Source organism: Panicum hallii, chromosome 1 (genome assembly GCF_002211085.1).
Source record: "Panicum hallii strain FIL2 chromosome 1, PHallii_v3.1, whole genome shotgun sequence".
In the NCBI taxonomy this organism is placed as follows: Eukaryota; Viridiplantae; Streptophyta; class Magnoliopsida; order Poales; family Poaceae; genus Panicum; species Panicum hallii.
Genome location: NC_038042.1, coordinates 58,992,493 through 59,011,927, shown reverse-complemented (window position 1 = coordinate 59,011,927; position 19,435 = coordinate 58,992,493). Strand labels below are relative to the sequence as shown.

Sequence of the window (19,435 nt, the reverse complement as noted above, 5' to 3'; positions counted from 1 at the left end):
ACAAGACAGGGAGAAGTGGAGATGTCATGTAGATAACCTGCATTGGATTTATGTGTTTCCTTCCTTTTTGCATGCGCTGTCGATTTACAAGTATGATGCACACAATCTTATAATTGGGGAGAAGCTACTGCTCCTTACTAGTTACCACCCTAGTCTAGTCGCGCAACATCTCCGCGAAGCTGAACAAATCACAGAATATAGCCGAAAATGCGGCATCCGCTCGGAAGCAACTCAAGCACGTCCAGCCACGCACACCACATGAACAAACGAACACATGATAGGCATACCACTTGCACACGGTTCAGACACAAGACACGGACAGCATGTCACGAACATAACTGCATTTGGTATACGGCTTTCCTTTCTTTTTCCTTGCACTGTTGATTTACAGTATAATTTACAAAATCTATAGCCAGGGAGAGGCTACTAACATTGCCTCTCCCCCTCCTTACCACCCTTGGGTAAAAGATTGATTTGATGTTGCCCTACAAAGAATCATTTGCCCCGCTTTAAAAGATACGGCCTTTTCTAACTGTGAGGGGGGAATCCCATCCCAACCCTAACAAATACCTATATGGATTTTACAAAAACTAGCTGAAAAGAAAAGATAGCTAAACAAAGGCACATATGGAGTAGAAAGGATTGAAAACTTTACAACAAATCAAGAGATGATCTGACAAGATAACTAGCAGTATAAAGCTCGAGACGTCACAAGCCCTAGTCCTGTAAAAACTGGAAGGCAGGGTTCTCGAGTAGCTCCTCAGCTGGTTTCATATCTGAGAAATCCTTCTCTTGCATTGAGTTGGTGATATCATCCACCGAGAACGGGATGCTACATTGCAGAAAATATATGTTGAGATTATGACATTATTCAGGATAATCCAACAGTTGAGCGAAATGGTACATTTGATACCTTGAATTATCATCCAACAAAAATGAACTGCTTTCAGCATTGTTAGAATCCTCTGTCATTAGCACCCGCATATTACTAAGAACCTGAAAAATTAGAAAGTCAAGTTAGTTTTCTTTTTTCCCTTGAATACCGTGTAAAAAATCTACCAGTTAGGTGGATATGCAAAATAGTGTTGCAGTTTTCTATTAAAAAATGCATCAAGTAGTGAGCAATGAGTATCAGCATATTCCATACGACTAGGGAATTGTGAATTTTGCGTGTCCGAGAAAAGAAGGGAATTGTGAATTTTTATACTAACGAAATAAAGACATTTTCAAAAGATAAGGTTGCAGATACAATATCGAATCTCTTCAGAAAAGGAACTCACATCTGACGAGACGCTTTGGGTATTATACTTGTCATCCCAGTATTGTGTGCAAATTCTGTACAGTTGTTGAACACTCAAGATCTACAAGCATACACAATAGAACATGTATTAGAAACAAGATGCCTCTATACTTTGCAAAAGAAGTGAATAGAAGTAGAACACGAAAAATACGAGAAGATTCAATAAAGTAGGTTCCAAGTATTCAGATTTTACCGGACATAGGTCATTGACTATCTCATCATAAGATATTCTGAATTTTTGGAATATAACCTGAAAAGAGTATTAAATAAGTATTAGTACATGCAAGTTTAACTCATAACACAAGACAAGTCAGTTTAAACTAAAGATCAAGCTACAAAATTCTTGTGTTTGTCTTCCAAGATCATGAAACTTGATAAATCCAAACATAAGAGTATGACTGAGTTCTAGGATGCCACAAAATTGAATATTGAAGGTGGGTGTCAGAACTATATCCAAGCATCGATGCACAAATCTCAACGTGAATAAATTAGAATGCATAATTTGTTAGAACATGTCATACCAAAAAGCCAACAGCCTGTCTGATATGCTTGAGCTCATCCCATGAAGATGCTGCATACTGTAAACAGGAAACTTCAGTAATTAATCAATAAAATAAATAAACTAGCCATTTACACAGCAAGCAGATCACCTCAGTTGTTGCCTTTGCACACCACAACTCCAGCTCAGCAAGACCAGCCTTGACATACTCTCCATTGCTGAAGGAGCAACACTCACGGCGAAGCAATAGACTGCAGAACAAACAGCGAAACCAGTCACTACACTAGTTGCCACATGCATAAAAGTTGAAACATTGAAAAATATGTTCACCTGTTGAATAGCTGTACATTAATGTACGAGAATATCTGGGTAAAGATTTTCTGAGCTAAAACTGGGGGTACCTGAGGATTAAAAAAAAAGAGTAAACATACATCCAGCACGAGTGCATCGTATGGAAACAATGAGACACATACATAGTTATCTTGCAGTGTCTTCAATAGCTTATCTAAGCTTTCAATAATTTTCTGCCAGTGGTTGCTCTGATTCTGAGGCTGACCTGATAATCGTCCAGAAACCCGCAGCATGCTAGATTTCATTGTTCTTGGGGCCTGATGATTAAAAAGATCAAGGATGGCAAACCATGAATCTTTTTGGATAAAATATTAGGACCTAATGCTCAATATGAATTTATCAACAACAGTAAACAAACCACAGAGAGGATATGCTACCTGGATACATAGCGAAATCAAAGATGATAATTCCTTTTTAATATTGTCTCGTACGATTCCATATATCTTCTCCACATAGGCAGTTAACTGCTGCTTGAAAAGCAAAGCAGGATATTTGGCCTCAACTTGGCGGACAACATCTGTTGCTTCCACATGCATATTGGCAAAAGATGCAGAACGCAAGCCCTAGACAAATAGATATATGTTATACTTTATATTCCCCAAGTCAATGATTCATTTTTCAAGCATGCAAAGGTCGGTAACATACTTGAGCCATCCTGCCAAATAATGATGTCGGCTGAGGAGGTTTCTTTCGTGAAACACTACCAGGAGCACCAGCAGCCTTGAGACTTCTCTGCAGCAGGAACAGTAAGCTAGATGTATTCGAGAGCCAGTAGGCTAGGTTGTCATTGTCGTCCTCGTTCTGCATCAAACACTAGACAAAGTGAGTGGTGGCAGGATAAAAAACAAAATAATAAGCTTGCCACTTATAAAAATGGAAAAAAGAACTCCTAAAGAGCATAGCAGCAGGTTCATTTTTAAAAGATTTTGGATTAGGAAAAGTACGGTGGTGTGCTGTCATGGCTTATATCTTCATTAACAAGAATGTGCTAGATTAGTGAAATGTCACAGGTGATTTCTGCCTCTACATCAACACTTTTGCATAATATGTCCAGCTTTTACACATCTTCATTGTTCCATGCCGAGAGTAAATTTTTAACTTTATCAGCAAAGGACGGCTTATTTTAATGGACAGTTAGGTACTCTCATATTTCAGTATCTTGACTAAAATCCCAGCTCCATATTACCTCGATTGCAGATCCTATTAACTGTATGAGACGGTCAAAAACACTAGTCTTCTCCGCCTCAAAAGATTTCCAATGAAGAAGGCATTTGTATATGGTAAAAGCAGCAATTGGCTTCCCAGCACAATATCCAAGGTTTTTCCCTACACAGTCAATAAGTGCATCCACATTTTCCTACAGAAAGGTAGCATCAGGTGACCATGTTTACATAAGCAATTTAAACATAAAATTTTGGTAACCTACAAGTTGCCTGTCAGCACAAGATTTCCTCAGTTTTGGATCACCATTCCCATATTCCTTAATAGCAGGTGGTGCACTTTGGGGTTCCTGAAAAGTTACAATGTTTCTCATGAGATTATGAGTATAAACGAAAGTTCGAGAGGCAAAAAGTAGGTACTAAGACGGAAAATTTCAAACCTTTTGTTCTTCAACCTCATGATAGCCATTCTCCAAATTCTGCATAACAAAGAGAACAGAAGAATTCAGTAAGGAAATAAAGAATTTCAATAGCAAGAACCATCATTTTCCAATCATTCCATCACTTGTACCTTTGGAGCAATCGGAATTGACAAATGTTCAGACATACTCTTGACAGGCGTGTTTAAAAGCGCTTGTCTTTGCACTTTCTCATCAGATTCCATGGTGGATATTTTCTCTTGAAGCCTGAAGCAGAATAATAAAACATAAATGTTTTCAACGATTATGGATCTATGCAAACCAAGTGCAACCTAAAATATAGGAGAAGTAGCAACTAGCTATTGTGTAACGACTAGGAAAATAGGAAAACCTTAGCATTGCCATGTTCAGGTCAACAATTTTTGTCTCAGCATCCATTGCTTGTTTGAGCCTCTCCTCACTAATTTTGCTTGTTTCTTGATATTTCTTCTCAGTATCATCAATCTTCTTTTCAAGAGAACTGACCAAAGTCTGTAGCATGGCATGCAAGTGTCATAAACAAAGCTAGCAATTATGAGAAAAAAAATTAATGCAGCTGAAAAATTACAAGGAAAAGGAGTCGCATAGAAAGATATAACAAAACAATAATTGTTCTTAAATTATGGCAGAAGTACTAAAAGAAATGCAAACGCTTGTCAATGTTGTATAAGTGGGAGGAATCCACATTGTGTTAAGTTCTCTCACCTTCAGTTTGTCATTTTCATCTCTAAGCTTATTCATGAGCTCTGTATCTACAACAGGGACCTCTTTAATAACCGGAGCTATCTCTGCAGCCTTCTTGGCTGCTTCCCTCTCCTGTACTAGTATTTCTTTTGTTTCTTTGTACTGCTGTTGCACCTCCTGCAGTGCAGCTTGCAACTTTGCATTTTCTTGTGATTTAGCTTCCTCAAGATCAGCCTACAACAACAAGGATGCATTACACACAATATATGGTCTCCAAATGACTACAATCTACACATTTTACTGATAGGACAGCCTCCTAACTATACAACTAAGTTGGCTTGTTGTATGAGGAATTCTGCAACAATAATTCAAAATAGTATGGCCTGCGTTACACACAATATATGGTCTCAAAATCACTACAATCTACACATTTTACTGATAAGACAGCCTCCCAACTATACAACTAAGTTGGCTTGTTGTATGAGGAATTCTGAAACAATAATTCAAAATAGTATGGCCTGCGCCCTTTTCAGGTAATGTCATCAAAAGGGAACTTGAACAAGTAGTCATTCATGTTTTTAACATGAAAAAGAAGGGGGAAAAAAAACTGGAGCAAGGAGCATGTAAAACTAGATGGTGCTATCTCAGTGGGGAAACATGCTTTAGATTACATGTTCATGGTGATAGTTGCAAACGTTACTATAGAAAACTCACTCTCATGCGCTTCTCCAACTGTAGCCGCCAGGTAAGCTCTTCAACTTGCTTTTCAAGTTTGTTTTTGGCCGCTTGCAAGGCACCAGTTTCCCGGGCAGCCTAATAACATTAATATGGACAAGAATCGGCATGAGAAATATGCATATTCCACAGAAATAGCCTTGGTAGAACACAAAAGGTGTCAGTGTGCTCGAACTTACCATTTTGAGCTTTCGGAGCTCCTTTCTAGCAACCTTTCCTCTCCAGGCACACTGTGTAGTAATTGCAGCTTTCTTTGTCCTTGAATAATGCAACCTCGCCAAAAATTGGCGGCAGTGACTCTGGGATAGAAATATGAATGATCATAAAGGTCAGGACCATTTACCTACTTAGTTGATAAAGGATACCGAGGATCATCACCTATACTAATACGCATGTTATCTACAAATTAGTAGCAGTGAAGTTGTCAGGTTTCATCAAGATAGATATCATGTTTTACGAAATATCGTGGCACAATCCAACTATATATAAAGTGGGTAAGAAATATTGTGGTTTCTAAGGAGTCAAGTCACCTCATCTATATAAGGATGGGATTGCATCTCTTTTGATTAAGCAAAAAAATAGATCATAAGTTGCTACTCCCTATCAATCCTTGCTCTTGTGGTGCGACCGCTGTTTGTCAGCATGGTCACACTGCTTTGGTTTAGGGTCCATCTAAAGTACGCCCATGTTCATATTGCTGTTTTCGTACTAACAAAACCGTAAATACAATTAAAAATATCCTATAAACAAATTTCCCCTGTCTTACTGTATAGAAAAAAACATTAAGAAAACCGACTTCCACAATTTTTTATGGCTTATCTAGCTTCCTACTCCGGAAAAGATTCAGCCACTAACCATGTAAAAAACTGAGAACTACTGGCTCGGATATTGAACCAGTAAAGTTAACATTGGATGTTTCAGAATGACCACTGCTAGATTCTAACCATACCAGTATAATTTTTTCATAATGATTATTTCCTTCTGGTAGTCCATTGCTTGTAACACAATATGAATATGTAAAGGTTTCTCTTTTTTGTCATATTACCTGGATAATAATTGCAGCTCTTGTTTGTCTTCTAAAGTGCAACTCTTTACGTGCACACATACCGCGCAATGCTGACTGAATGGTAACTGCTGAAGTAGAAAGCTCTTTGTATGCTTTTCTGGCAGTATGCATACGGTACCAAGTCTGGATCTTGAGTGAAGCAGCTTCTCTGCGCAGGTTGTGGTAAACTCTTCTTGCAAGCTCCCCTACAAAGAGTTAACCAAAGCCACATCAGAGAATCTTCACAAAAAAAATATTAGTTTCAGATAAATAGATTAACTATTAGAATAACTTTGGGAGAACAAAATAATCTCACCGCGACAAACTGTCTGGATTTGTAAAGCTGATCGTCGCAGTGCGATGAAACTCTTCTGTGCCAAAAATGAGCGGACTTTCCTCTGAATCAAGCTAGCTGAACGCCCTAACACTTCATTTCTACGAGCATCAAGTTCAGCCATCTGACCAGCTCGAAGGAAGACTTTTGTCTTGCCAATCTAGATGGTCATATTTGCAGAAGACATACAGCTTAGTCCACACAACAAAGAGCCTTCATTGTATGGCTGAAAAGATAACATAATAGTAGGTGCCAAAAGAGAACATCCGATCTGAAGGTAATACGCTTTTGTGGTTCTTGCTAGGTTCCATCTCTAGCCTATTCCCAACTTGCTTGGAAGAAAAAGGCCCAATCATTGTTGTATTTTAAATATCTTCACTCCACGGCCTACAAAATATATATCTATTTGGGATAGAACACGCCTTTCTTGCACATAGATTCACAGTTCTAGCTATACTATGATCTCTAAAGGTTCATGGGTGGTAAACTGGCAATTACTTTTAGTTGGCACCATGCCAATAAGCAACTATAATATGAAAAGCAATATAGTTTGCTTGAGGTATCAACCACAGGAAGGTCCATAATGTGAGATTTCAAATGATGCTGTTCCACAACCAGCAGTCAGCATTCAAAATAGAAGTCTGTACAAAGGTCCGATGATAGATCCACAAATAAATGTCTACCAGCTCCAAATATCTGACTATCTAAGAGACTCTTCAAAATCTTTGGTGCACAAACTTCAGCATCATCTAAGGCAGCATCACTAAACAGTCTATAAGGACGCAATACTTTACTTCTAGTCCTAAAAATAAGCACTTCTAGAGTTTAGACACGCTGCAAAAGAGTTTGAAAACTTAGCTTCGTAATCACTGATAAATAGTAAGGATCGACCAGACATCAAAAATGCTGACGCCTAAAATGCACAGATGTAGAATTCAGATTTCCATTAACATCCATTACCTGATAACCTTGCAGATCTACCTTCTCTAACAGCCTCCTTACAGCACTGACCTCATCAGAACTACAACAGTGACAATTTCCACAGACCAGATCAACAATTAGGCTCAAAAGAAAAATAAGAACATGGTAAAATATGTTCTTATTTATTCACTGAACATCATTACCTTCCGCTCAGAACATCAGGAGCAAGAATACCAAAACGGTCTATGAACTCATAGAATGTTCTTCTGGTTGGATATCCAGCACAGCTAATCCTAATTGCTTCCATAACTCCCTGAAGCAAGCCAATTATTAGTACCCAATAATGTAAATACTGACGTTGAAAGCCAAAAGAAAACTGACAGAAAATCTTACTCCGCATCTTAGTTGCTGGAGAACGTTTTGGTTCTCAAAAATTGCAGGCTTCAACAAATTATTGGGCTTTACACAGCGGATGTAGTGTGGCTCAGTTGCACTCAGAGTTTCCAAGAGAGATTGCAATTGTTGCTGCATTTATATCATAATTACTAATAAGACTTGATCTCTAATGAAATCCCATTGAAACATTGGGAGGAAGCCATTTTTCACCTTGAACCTAGAACCAATGGATGAAAACTTGGAAGATTTAGAGGAATCCTCGGATAAAAGAGGGAAAAGGCCCGAAACAAATGCACATTTTGAAGCATTCAAGAGAGCCTGATGTTCAGCAACAACATAATCTTTATTCTTGTCCAGAAATAACTCTGTTTGATAGGTGACCTATACAAAAAAAATATAAGGAGATAATTTTATCAAAGGTTTAGTTCTGTGAACAAAGTTAACAAACAAACGCAAAAGCAGTTCATACTTACATCTCCTGCATAATGGCATATAGTAAAGTCTGACCGAGATAATTTTGGCTTAGCAAAGCGCTTGTGATTTTTGAAAGTTTGGTACAATTTCTGAGCAAATGTCTCATGTGTTGATCTTGGCAACATACTGTAACACAGTAGCAAATGCAGACATGTTAAAAGTTTTTGGATAGATTAGAGTCCTGTATAATTGCAAAAAGGCAACTATAAAGAGATATTTTATCACACATCCATACCAAGCTTCATCTAGAAGGGCAACAATTCCACCAGGTTTCTGCAAAGTTAGGATTGAGTGCTTAGATGGAACATAGCAAAACAATAGAAAAACATGACATGACCAGGTGAAGTCGCAAAGTTTAAATACACTGTGCAACAGAGACATTAGCACAAATGTCTATTTGAATTGGGACTAAGGATTAAAGCAGTATCAGGCTATCAGCAACAATATTTGATAGCTAAGCATGGTGCCATTGCTTTGGTGTCTTCGATAGCATGTACGCTCTCATCTGAGCATTTGATGGTGCAGTTGGATCATTCCCATTGGACATGCAAGTTACTAATTTGATGTGATGTATAAGGCAGTTGGGATTCTATTCATTTGCTTCATCAAGGTGATGCGGGATGGCAATTGAGTATCACTAGTTCACCAAATCAGTGGTATTATGATTTATGAAAATTAAAAATATAGAATAAACAGCAAGCAACTATTCAAAACATGATGGCATGCAAAGAAAACTACCTTCTCAATGAGATCAAGAACATCCTGGTTGTCAATGAACTCAATATAACTCCAATTAATTTCTTCTTTGGTGTACTCTTCCTGTTCCATCTTAAAGACATGCTGCAGGAAGCAGAAATACAAAGTTAAAATCTCTTTCAGAAAGACAAATGGAATTACGACTATGGCACCAACTAACAAAGGCTCTATAAACTTGCCTGATTGAAGTGTTGTTGCAGCTTTTCATTTGTCAGGTTGATACAAAACTGCTCAAAGCTGTAAAGAAAAATAAGCCTCAAGTAAAGAAGCAGTAGCAGAAAAAAATAAGACAAATGACTAAATATTTTATTCACCACAAGTAAAATGTAACATTAGACCATTTGCTCATCAGATTGAAAATTAGGGGGAAAAAACTTAGACATTGTAGTCACAGACTCAGAGTCTCCATAACCTACTTCGCTACCATAAGCATTCATAATCATGTCATAACTACCATACAAACATACATGTCATAGCAGAAGCTGCAGAACTGCTTATACAGACTGTTCAAATAATAGCAAAACAAATGCTGTTACTGAAATCTATGGATAAACAGAACAGCAAGTTCACGGCAAAAAGAAAAAGGGAATACCCTTCATTCCACATATGTCGCTTGATGTTAAAGACTTCTATACAAGTTAAATTTCTGCCGTGTACTATCCAAGAATTTACCCCAAAAAATGCTAATTTTTTAACATCTGATGCAAAAGAAAAAGACGCAGGCAGAATTAGAAGAAAGTTAGGAACCACTGTGGCAACTTCCACTAAAGTTAGTCAGTTCTTCAGAACATGAGACATATGAAAAGCCTGCTGTGAACGAGAATTCAAGATTCCAACAAAGAGAAATAGCCAAGGATAGCCACCCCATCCCTGAAAAAGGAAGTTATGTGGCCAAATGCTCCAGCACTTTACAACTAGCTCGCAGCCTATTGACAACAAAACACCGAACATGCAACCAATCATCAAAGTGTGCCAATTAAGCACCTGTTTGTCTTGAAGCTTTCAAACCCGTAGATATCCAGCACTCCGATCAAGCATTTGGAGTTTGGATCTTGGCCAATAGAGTTGTTGATCTTATTCACAAGCCTAAGATCAAATGTCATTTTCCATATAAGTGTCAAAGGAAACATATGAAAAATAGCCATGAAGCTACTTTTGAGCAAGAATAGCAGGCAAATACAGCGCAAAATGTTGAAGCAGACTCACCAATCAAACAACCTTGAGTACACAGTCTTAGCGAGTGCATCTCTACTTCCCTTGGCAGCTTCAGGATCCAAAGTTTTTACTATGTTCTCATCGCGAGTCACAATGATGCGCTGACATAATGAATCTTCTAAAGCTTTCGCATCACACCTACAATACCAAATTTGGAGTTCTTGTAAGCCAGAGTAACCATGTAAAGTTTCTAAAAATAAGCAAAAAAAACATACATGAAGAGCTCAGCAGCTGTCCTCAAATGAAACAGAGATTTTTCATCTTTTGGTTTTGATGAATCTCCATCAACCCCTTCTGCAAACTCAACATTCCCCAGGTGGAGAATAGCAGCAACAACCCGAAAGATTGCTTCCTAAATGAAACACGAGCATGTGGTCAAGGGTAGGCTCCAACTGATTTCATAGAGGGGGAAAAAAAGGAAATGCAATAAAATGAGTACCTGCTCTTCAGAACTAATTCCAATAATATCCATAGCCTTCCTGGTTTCAAGATACTCTTTAGATTCATCTAGGCCTTCAAGCTTGATGCATTTAGACTGATTAAGGTAATGAAACGTTCTGGGATCTCCGAGTTTGTATCTCTCACGCTCCTGATAGATGCAGGATATGATTACAGGGTACACATTTATTGTAAACATGTTATATCGGAGAAGTGCATGGATAGGCAAGGGGCAGCACCTCAGGAGGGGCAGCACATAGCATGTAGAAACAATGGTAATTTCTTTCTGGATCAGATATTTGACAGACACGGGATCTCTCAAGGAGATAAGTTCTTACGGCAGCTCCTGATATTCTCCCTTTCTGATCAAACTGGATCTCAACAAATTTACCGAAACGACTGAAGTAATAGCAGCAAGAACAAAGCTGGTTGAGTTACAAATATAGCTACCGACAATATTAGCCAAGATGATCATGTAAAGAAATACCTCTTACCTTGAATTATTGTTTCTGACAGTCTTCGCGTTTCCAAATGCTTCAAGAACAGGATTGGACTGTCAAAGGAATATGATATGTGTTATTCAGTAAAACAAGAACAAAGTGGTCACGGCAATACTTTTTTCGAAACTAGGTGTCTAAGAAATTATCACCTGAAGCACTTGCTTCTCGACAGTTCGCCCTTCAGATGCGGCCTTCCCACCCATGTAAGCAAGATAGCGCATGATCATTTTTGTGCTTTCCGTTTTACCAGCACCACTTTCTCCACTAACAAGAATCGACTGACTTATTCCTTCATTCAACATCAATCTGCAACGGTAAAGTAATCAAGATATTCTCCTCAGTCGAATTCCAAAATAAAAAAGGAGATAACAACATAGAATTTCTTCTATGGAAAGTACTTGTTAAATTATATAAGTACAAACCACCCAAAAACTATCAAATGTATCAGAATGAACCTACCTATATGCAACATCTGCAACGGCAAAAGGATGGGGACTTAATTCACCAAAATCCGCCCCTTTATATTGCTGCATCATCTGAGTATCGTATAGATGGGGCAGTCTTCGGAAAGGATTTACAGCAATCAAGATATTTCCAGTATATGTCTGGTTTGATAACGAAGAAGTTAGAAACACATGTCAGAAAAGCATGGCTGGCTCAGTTAATAAGTAGCTGTGGAAATTATTTCCACATTGAAATATAGTTAGGCTATACAGTTTTCTAACTTACATAAATTTCATTCATGTCATATCTAGATTTCAAATTCTGAAGAACCCCAGGTTCATGCAGATAGGCAAGCTTTGTCATGTCGTCAACTCCACATGGCGCTTCCTCAGGATCCTTAGCATGGACATTAGTTGCTTTCGCCGTAACCTGTCACAGGAGCAGGTTTTAATTCAGCGTGCATGCCATTTGCAACTTGCAAGTGATTTGCCTATTTATAGAAGGTTGTCTCAGCTTGGGGTGGCCCTTCTTGGCAGTTTTGTCTTTTACAAGCCTAGCACTAACCCCAGACTTGCCAAAAGCAACATACCGTCTTTTCGTTAGAACATTTGACCGTAACCGTGTCTCCATTGACTTTTATGACCTCCCCATCAATCCAGGCCACATCAGGGTCCTCGACCCAAACTTGGGATCCCACCGCAATGGAAGCTTGCGCTGCCTGCAGGAACACATCGACATGACGACATTAGACACTAGCTGCATATGTTTGATATGGAAAAAAATGTGCTTTGCCAAACAGAACATAAAATGCCGACGCTCATGCACTCCAGAGCCGTCATAGCAGCTCCATATGGAAACTAGAGAAACTAAGTTGGGGCATTCGCCCATTTTCGTGGCGCGAAAGAGAGCAGTGTCCTGGGCATAATGATCAGAAAGGTAGCAAAGCACAAGTCAACGCCTGTGGCGCTAGAATTCGTCAGAAATGTCATTCGCATTTCTCGGTCTAGATCTCCATGAGAAGGCTTGAAGCGGGGAGCGGCGGGGGTCCAGTAGGACCCCAGATTTTTCTTTGGAAAAATAAACCGCTCTCAGCGCTACCAGCTTAGGGTAACAGGAGCCCTGATACAATGTGTGCTTGACCATGCACGGACGCGTCGTGCTGCTCCCGGATCTCGCGCTCTCTCTGGAAGCAGGACTGAATCAAGCACCATGACGCGGCGAACAAAATCCACAACTGACTGGACGGGGAGGGGGAGAGATTCGGAGATGCGATGACTCCCGGAGCAAAGCAGTAATCCAAGCAAGCTAGGGCTCCCTTACCATCACAGCAGAACGGCCCAAGTCGGACGGATCTCGGCTCCACGCCGGTCCAGAAGAGGGGAGGGGGAAGGCGGCGGCGCCGACGACGACGGATGCTACGCCAGAGAGGCTTCCCCTCCGTGGTGGCGGCGCGAATTAGACTCGGCGGACGGCAGCGCGTCCGGTCGGCGATGCGGAGGGGGGCACCCCTCGTGTCGGACGATGTTTTCCGCTTCGGCGGTGGGAAAGGGAAGGGGAGAGGAGAGAGACCGAGAGGAGGGAGGGAGGGAAGGGAACACAGCTGCGTCGAAGGAGACGCTTTTTTTTTCTGTCTCCTTTTGCTTCCACTTCTCGTTTACTTACTGCCGTCGCCAAAATCCTACTGCGCCGTTTCGATGGGTTTTTCCCTTTCTCCATTCTGGCCCGGCCGTGCTGGCTTCATTGCGGGTTTTGGGTTTCTTCTTCTCTTCCCTGCACCCTGAAGAAAAATTAGGAGTGATTCCTTCCCTGCTGAAATTATTGGTTTGTTAATATTTCCTGCAGGTTTGGTAAATGATTTTGCAATGGATTTTTTAGAAACTACAGGGTAACAGGGGTAACTTTAGGTGAAGGTGGTCTCACGTTGACAAGATCTCAAGCATTGGATGGCACCGAGTTCGGGTAAGATTCTCTTAATGCAGTGATGATAAGAACAAAAATATATATAGGTGAATCGCAAGAATGATATGGACACTCACCTTAAGAAAAGTAAAAATACTACAGTGAGAAAGGCAGGAAAATACTATGACAAGTTGGTTTTATCGTCACACGATGAATCTTTATAAGCGAAGGTGTTACGGTAGCATGCATCCACGTGTAAAATAATATTTGCAAATGTAATGTTATTTAATATGGTATTAATTTACTCCTATCTCGTCGTGTTCTTTGATACACATTGTAGAAAGATAGTTATATCACTTGCTCTTGTATGTTCTTTTTTACGGGTTGAAAAATATATACTTTCTCTAATTAGTAGCAGAGAATGTTCCACACATGTTTTCAAAAAATAAGGCTAATAAATGTTTTACTAGTTTGTATGTTTGATTGTTATGGAAATCAAATAAAATCGCAAAATACTATACAAAGAATCTTCTTATGACCACTGTGATTATAAGGCGTAGTAGTCTAAACTCGTCCCTCCGGAATCATCACCATCTTTATTGGTCATCTTTAATCTCTATGGACGGTTTACTTGTAATGGGACCTATTATGATAAATATATAAGTACCATCTTCATTGGTCATTCCTAATCTCTCCCATTGGTGGCATGGAGCTCGCCACCGGCCTCGTGCGCCGTCTTGGGGGCTTGCCACGTCGCCAACCGGGACGTCTCGAGGCGGCGCAGGGAGCAGGAGAGCTGCGCGTATCGAGCGTGTGTGCATGAGGGTGCTCTCTTCTCCTCCACCCTGTTCGAGCCGTCGCCACCCTACTCGCCGGAGCGCTGCGCGGTCGTGCCGCGCGCTGGGCGCGCTCCTACTTCTCCGCATCGCGATGGGGTCACCGGTGGCCTCTGTCGCTGCCCTTCTCGTCGGCCAGGGCCGTCCCATCGGTGGAGCGTGTGGGGAGCGGGTGCGAGGGCAGCGCGGTATGCTGGAAAATGAGGCAGTGTGCTCTAGAAGGATGACGAGGTGGGGATGGCCGGGAGCAGCAAGAGCGAGACGAGCAGTCGAAATAATATCTTTAGCGGGTGAGAAGAACGTGCCATGCGCTCAAGCGAGGCGTTCTATATTTTCACCGAGTCCAGACGCCCGTGTCTTAGCATTAAAAAAAAGCGAAGCCAAGCAAAGCCCGGATCCGACAGCATGACCCCCGTTGAGATTTTTTAACGTCCGACGTGGTGCCTGCTCATTGGCCCAACCGAAAACGGAAAAAATGGGGCTGGCTGCCCCTCCTACCCTTCTCCCGTGGACCCCGCCGCGTCCCGAGCCGTGGGCCCGCGACAGGAGCGGGGGCCGTCCACCGCCCCAAGGCCGTTTGCATACCTTAGTGCGGGTGGGGCCCACGGTGTCGGTGAGCGGTGGGACACCGTGCTTAGCCTTAACTGGTGGCAGTTTATGCCGCTCCATCATGGCCTCGTGATTCCGTCCCCTCAGCCACACAACTCAGGCGCGAGGGCACTTTGGGGATTTCCCCGCTGCTTACCTGGTCGGTGGCGCGTTTTCTAAAAGGTCCGCAGCTGCTGGTTGCTTGTGGTCTGGGCAGGAGGGTCGCGGGTGCAATGCCCGTGCCGGAACTGGGCACAACGGAGGCGGCAGGTACGGTGGTGGCGCCCACGTCTCCTCGTGATCTTGGTTGTCCCCCATGAACATGGTCATGAATCGGAACGGAACGGAAACAGCCGTGGTGCGTTGGTGGTGTGTGCTTCCAAGGAATGACGAAAGCGAAAGGAAGAAGAGTAGTTCCGTGCTATCTTACATGTACCCCGTGGAAACGGCTAGCTGGTGAATTTAATTGACATGCATGTGGCCGGTGGGCTTTCATTGTTGATGGCGGTAGTCTTGCTTCGTCGTCAAGTATTGGTATTGGTATGCAAATGTTGCGGATGGGTAGAATTTTATGCATACGTATCTTACATGCACAACACACGTGTGGTGCTGTGCGCATCTAGTCAGAGAGTATACATGTGCATTAGTGTTGTGCCAAGGACAAGACAGATTTCACCTGGGTTCACCAGCTCACGATTCAAGCTAAGGTACGGTGTTCACCACTTCCTTTTGACTAGCGCAAAAGATATACCCTCGACCCTTTAGCAATGATTAGAGATATAAGTTTTTTTATACATCTAGACATAAAATACAGCTAGAAATATATGTATCTAGTCAAAACGGATTATAATTTAGGACAAATATATGTATCTAGTCAAAACGAATTATAATTTAGGACGGAGTGAATATCTTTTACATCTCCGGGCGTTATGACAAAACTTCAACCAGCGATCAGGAGGCGGCCGCGGGCACTTTTCCTTAGCTCCTCTCCTATGGTTTGACGCCTAACAATGTGGCTGGGCCGGCATTCGCGGAGCTAGGCCATTTTTCAACAGGATGATGAATCTTCCTCTTATCCTATTTATAATGGAGTATACACATTTCTTGTGCTATGTGATAGCTCGAGTGGTGTCGTCATGCATACCTACCACGTTTGGCTGGTAGATAGGAATCAGTTCAACTTCACGCCCTGCCCGTTTTGTTTACCGCGGGTCACGTTACGGCGAGCGGCAGTACGGCCATTCATTCACTGCTCATGTAAAAGTGTGAATTAAATACGTCTCGTTCCATGCATGTGACTAACTGCCTATTTTCATTATTTTGCTGTGGACAGCATATCGCAAATTTAAAGAAAAGAAAAAAAAAGAATGTTGAAGACACACGGCCCCAAACCTCACTCACTCACACAATGCAAACGTACTCGTCCTGCGCCTTCTCTCTTTCAGGGAAAGCGAAGAGACAAGTTTTGCATCTGAAGCTGACGAGAAGAACATTGGATAGATACTTTCTTCTATACTACGGGTAGTCGGGTACAGTAAGCTGACGAAGCCGCGCAGTGCAAGTGAATTGAAGTGCTGAAAAGCGAGCTCAAAAGTGAGCGCAGTACTTGCTCCGCAGAGAAGCGTATCGTATCACTGCGAAAAAGGGTACCTGCACTGCGTGAATTAACAAAGCGGCAAGGTACATGAACGCCGGGATCACTAGATCAGATGTGCTCGTGCAGAAGAAAACTAAAAATAAAATAAAGCAAGTAAACGCGTTGGGGGAAGAAAGGGTCAAATCCCCCCATCAATGGCTTGTCTCTGCTTGGCAACTGGCAAGAAGGAACCCAGGGAAAAGGAGAAGAATTGCCACAAGAGCACACACCAAACCAAAAAATCAGGGCATCAAAGCACCACGATTGAGAATAAATGATGACGAGGCTCGACCGATCGGCACCTCTGCAGTCTGCAGGGCTTGGCGCCCCTTGATCTGCATGCGTTTGTCCGTTAATGATGTGGCTACAGTAGGTTGATATTTTTCAATTGTCACAACGTAATAATAACCGGACGTATACATATGGTTGAGCGATATCACGCATCATCATTTAGCTATTGCCATTTTTTATTTTTCTGATCGCTGATCGTATAAAGGTAGAAGTCACAAAGGAAAACGATGGATTGAAATATGCAGGGCCAGCGCTACCTGTTACGTTCCTTTTACATTGAAATAATACACAACTCTTATGCGTATTAGAGAGAAAAAAGAGAAAATGTACATGTTTTTCAGTTTTTAGGATCGACTGATTCCGCCTTAGATCAGTGGCATAGCAAGGTATGGCCACCTTGTTTTGCCAAGAGTATCCCGCCCTCTTTTACATGCCAGCTTTCTTCAGTATTTTCTGTGCCTAGATCATCAGACTTCAGACAAGATGGCGATGAAAATAAGCTATTTCTAGTAGTACTTAATAATCTGGATGGCTGATTGATGCCTGGCCAGTTGTGATCAAGAATGACACCCTGGGCGTGAAACGTTCAGTTGAATCAAATCCCAGAATCATGCTCGGCACTCTGACAAATGATCTAGATAATCTAACAACCAAGTTGGTAGTATAAGCTAGTGCTCTGGTCGTAGGGCCGTCGACGACTTGACTAATAAAGAGCATGATTCCATGCCACCCTGCGCCTTTGTAACACGACGGTGCGTGGCTTTAACGTGAGCTGTCCCACCGGCATCATCGTATGCCCTGTACCATGTACTGTACTCGAATAAACAAACGGTAGCCATGCCTCATCAAATGAAATCAAGTTAATTCAGAGAGACGATCGCGGCGATGGATGCGATCGTTGCGTGATTGGATGCGGTTTTCAATCGAGTGATCCACGCGTGCTGCTGGCCCATGTTACAGTAACGGGTGGTGGCACATCCATCTCTCATGAGAGCACCACTCCACTCACTGGGCGTGCTGGGCTCCATCTCACCATCTGCAACTGATTTTGCCGTGCTGCAGGTCTTTTGTCAACGCACCATTTTATGCGGACGTCACAAGATGCACAAACCTCAATGCGACACTCGCCGAGCAATGCGGCGTGTCGGAGGAAATCTCCAGCCGGGTGGCGGAATATACCCGTCTAATCCTAGTTTAGGAAGAGTTTGAGAGAGATCTAGGAGCGTTTGATCGATGGGCCGATCAACACGGGAAGGACACAAGGATTTAGAGTGGTTCGGGCCGCCGGAGCGTAATACCCTATATCCACTTGAGTGTTGTATTGATTGTGGAAGCTTGGAGGAAGGCTTGTGGGTCTAGTACTTGTGTAGACTGAGAAGGGACTTCCGGAGGAACCTGTTCTAACGGGTGCGCTCTCCCTTTTATAGTCCAACGGGAGTGCTTACACTGTGCGGGCCCCCGACAGGTGGGCCCAGCCAACAGGAACCTGTAATATGAGAGATATGTGATCTTCTTCTTCAGCTCCTTCCTGTAGTCCTCACTATCAGGAAGTTGATGTGCGTATCTACAACCTGGATATGGCCGTGTGCCGCCTTGCCGGCACAGTGAATGATGTCAGTGTTACCCAACAGTAGAAGCCGTGTTGCCACTGTTGGGTCAGGTCCCTCTGACAGATGAAGAAGCAGCGCTGACCCTGCCGCGCCGTCGCCTCCGCATGCACTGTTGCAGCGCACGCCTCAGCGCACCTGCAGCAGGCCATCATTACTCACGCGCGCGGCGACATGATGTGACTACACGCCGTCTACCCGTGCGCAAAGCACAGTGACGCGCCGCCTTGGAAATAGGCGGGCTTACCGTGGTGTCACTTGGGTAGACCATGCTTTGATTTGGGCATACCCGGCCCACCTACCCGCATTCAATGCTGTTGTTGGGCTGGCGTCCCGCGGAGAACCTTCTGCCATGGGCACGTGGCAGGGACGGCCCTGGAGCTGCCACCTTGGCAGCACGTGACGGCGCCGGACCCCATCCCGGAGGAAAAAGAGGGTCCGGGCCCCTGAGACCAGTTGGAGAGACAGCCCCATAGGGGTCTGGCTCCCACACGTGGCGGTGCCGGACCCCCTGGGAGGTCCGGGCCTGTGGAGGTCATCCCCAAGTACCTTGTCCTTATGGGCACGTAGGGGCGCCGGACCTATATGAGCTCCAGGGGGAGGTTCGAAGGCCACGATCCCAGCTGTCAGGTCCGGGCCGTACGTCTCGTCTCCCAGAGGACAAGGGTGAGGTCACGGATAATCTCGTGTCCATCATGGCGGACAGACTGCCAGGTGACTCCGTGACGGGCTAGGCCCGCGGAGATGCCGATCTCCTCGTAGCGGACTATTACGAAGGTTGTTGAGCAGTTCCTTAGCGATGATGGAGGATAGGCGGTCGAGCATGTGGTGGCGCGCATCCACCACGATGCGCTTGGCGCACACGCCG

The 19,435-nt window shown here is 42.9% G+C and overlaps 1 protein-coding gene across 1 annotated transcript; it reads right to left on the bottom strand.

Moving 5' to 3' along the window:
• Positions 1-324: 324 nt before the first annotated feature.
• On the bottom strand, positions 325-13,323 carry LOC112881728 (myosin-6-like). The gene is made up of 39 exons (XM_025946563.1): positions 13,031-13,323; positions 12,300-12,428; positions 11,996-12,139; positions 11,726-11,871; positions 11,416-11,572; positions 11,261-11,319; positions 11,006-11,165; positions 10,768-10,917; positions 10,544-10,680; positions 10,320-10,466; positions 10,098-10,199; positions 9,293-9,350; positions 9,096-9,197; positions 8,593-8,630; positions 8,357-8,483; positions 8,094-8,264; positions 7,881-8,012; positions 7,691-7,800; positions 7,527-7,587; positions 6,549-6,726; positions 6,233-6,438; positions 5,367-5,486; positions 5,167-5,265; positions 4,474-4,686; positions 4,121-4,260; positions 3,882-3,996; positions 3,751-3,789; positions 3,577-3,660; positions 3,337-3,507; positions 2,796-2,951; positions 2,528-2,713; positions 2,273-2,407; positions 2,130-2,200; positions 1,951-2,050; positions 1,822-1,878; positions 1,494-1,550; positions 1,281-1,361; positions 914-996; positions 325-832 (listed from the first exon to the last, which is right to left on the bottom strand). The coding sequence occupies exons 1-39, from the start codon at positions 13,031-13,033 to the stop codon at positions 718-720; spliced, it is 4,539 nt and encodes a 1,512-aa protein (XP_025802348.1). The 5' UTR covers positions 13,034-13,323; the 3' UTR covers positions 325-717.
• Positions 13,324-19,435: the final 6,112 nt, after the last annotated feature.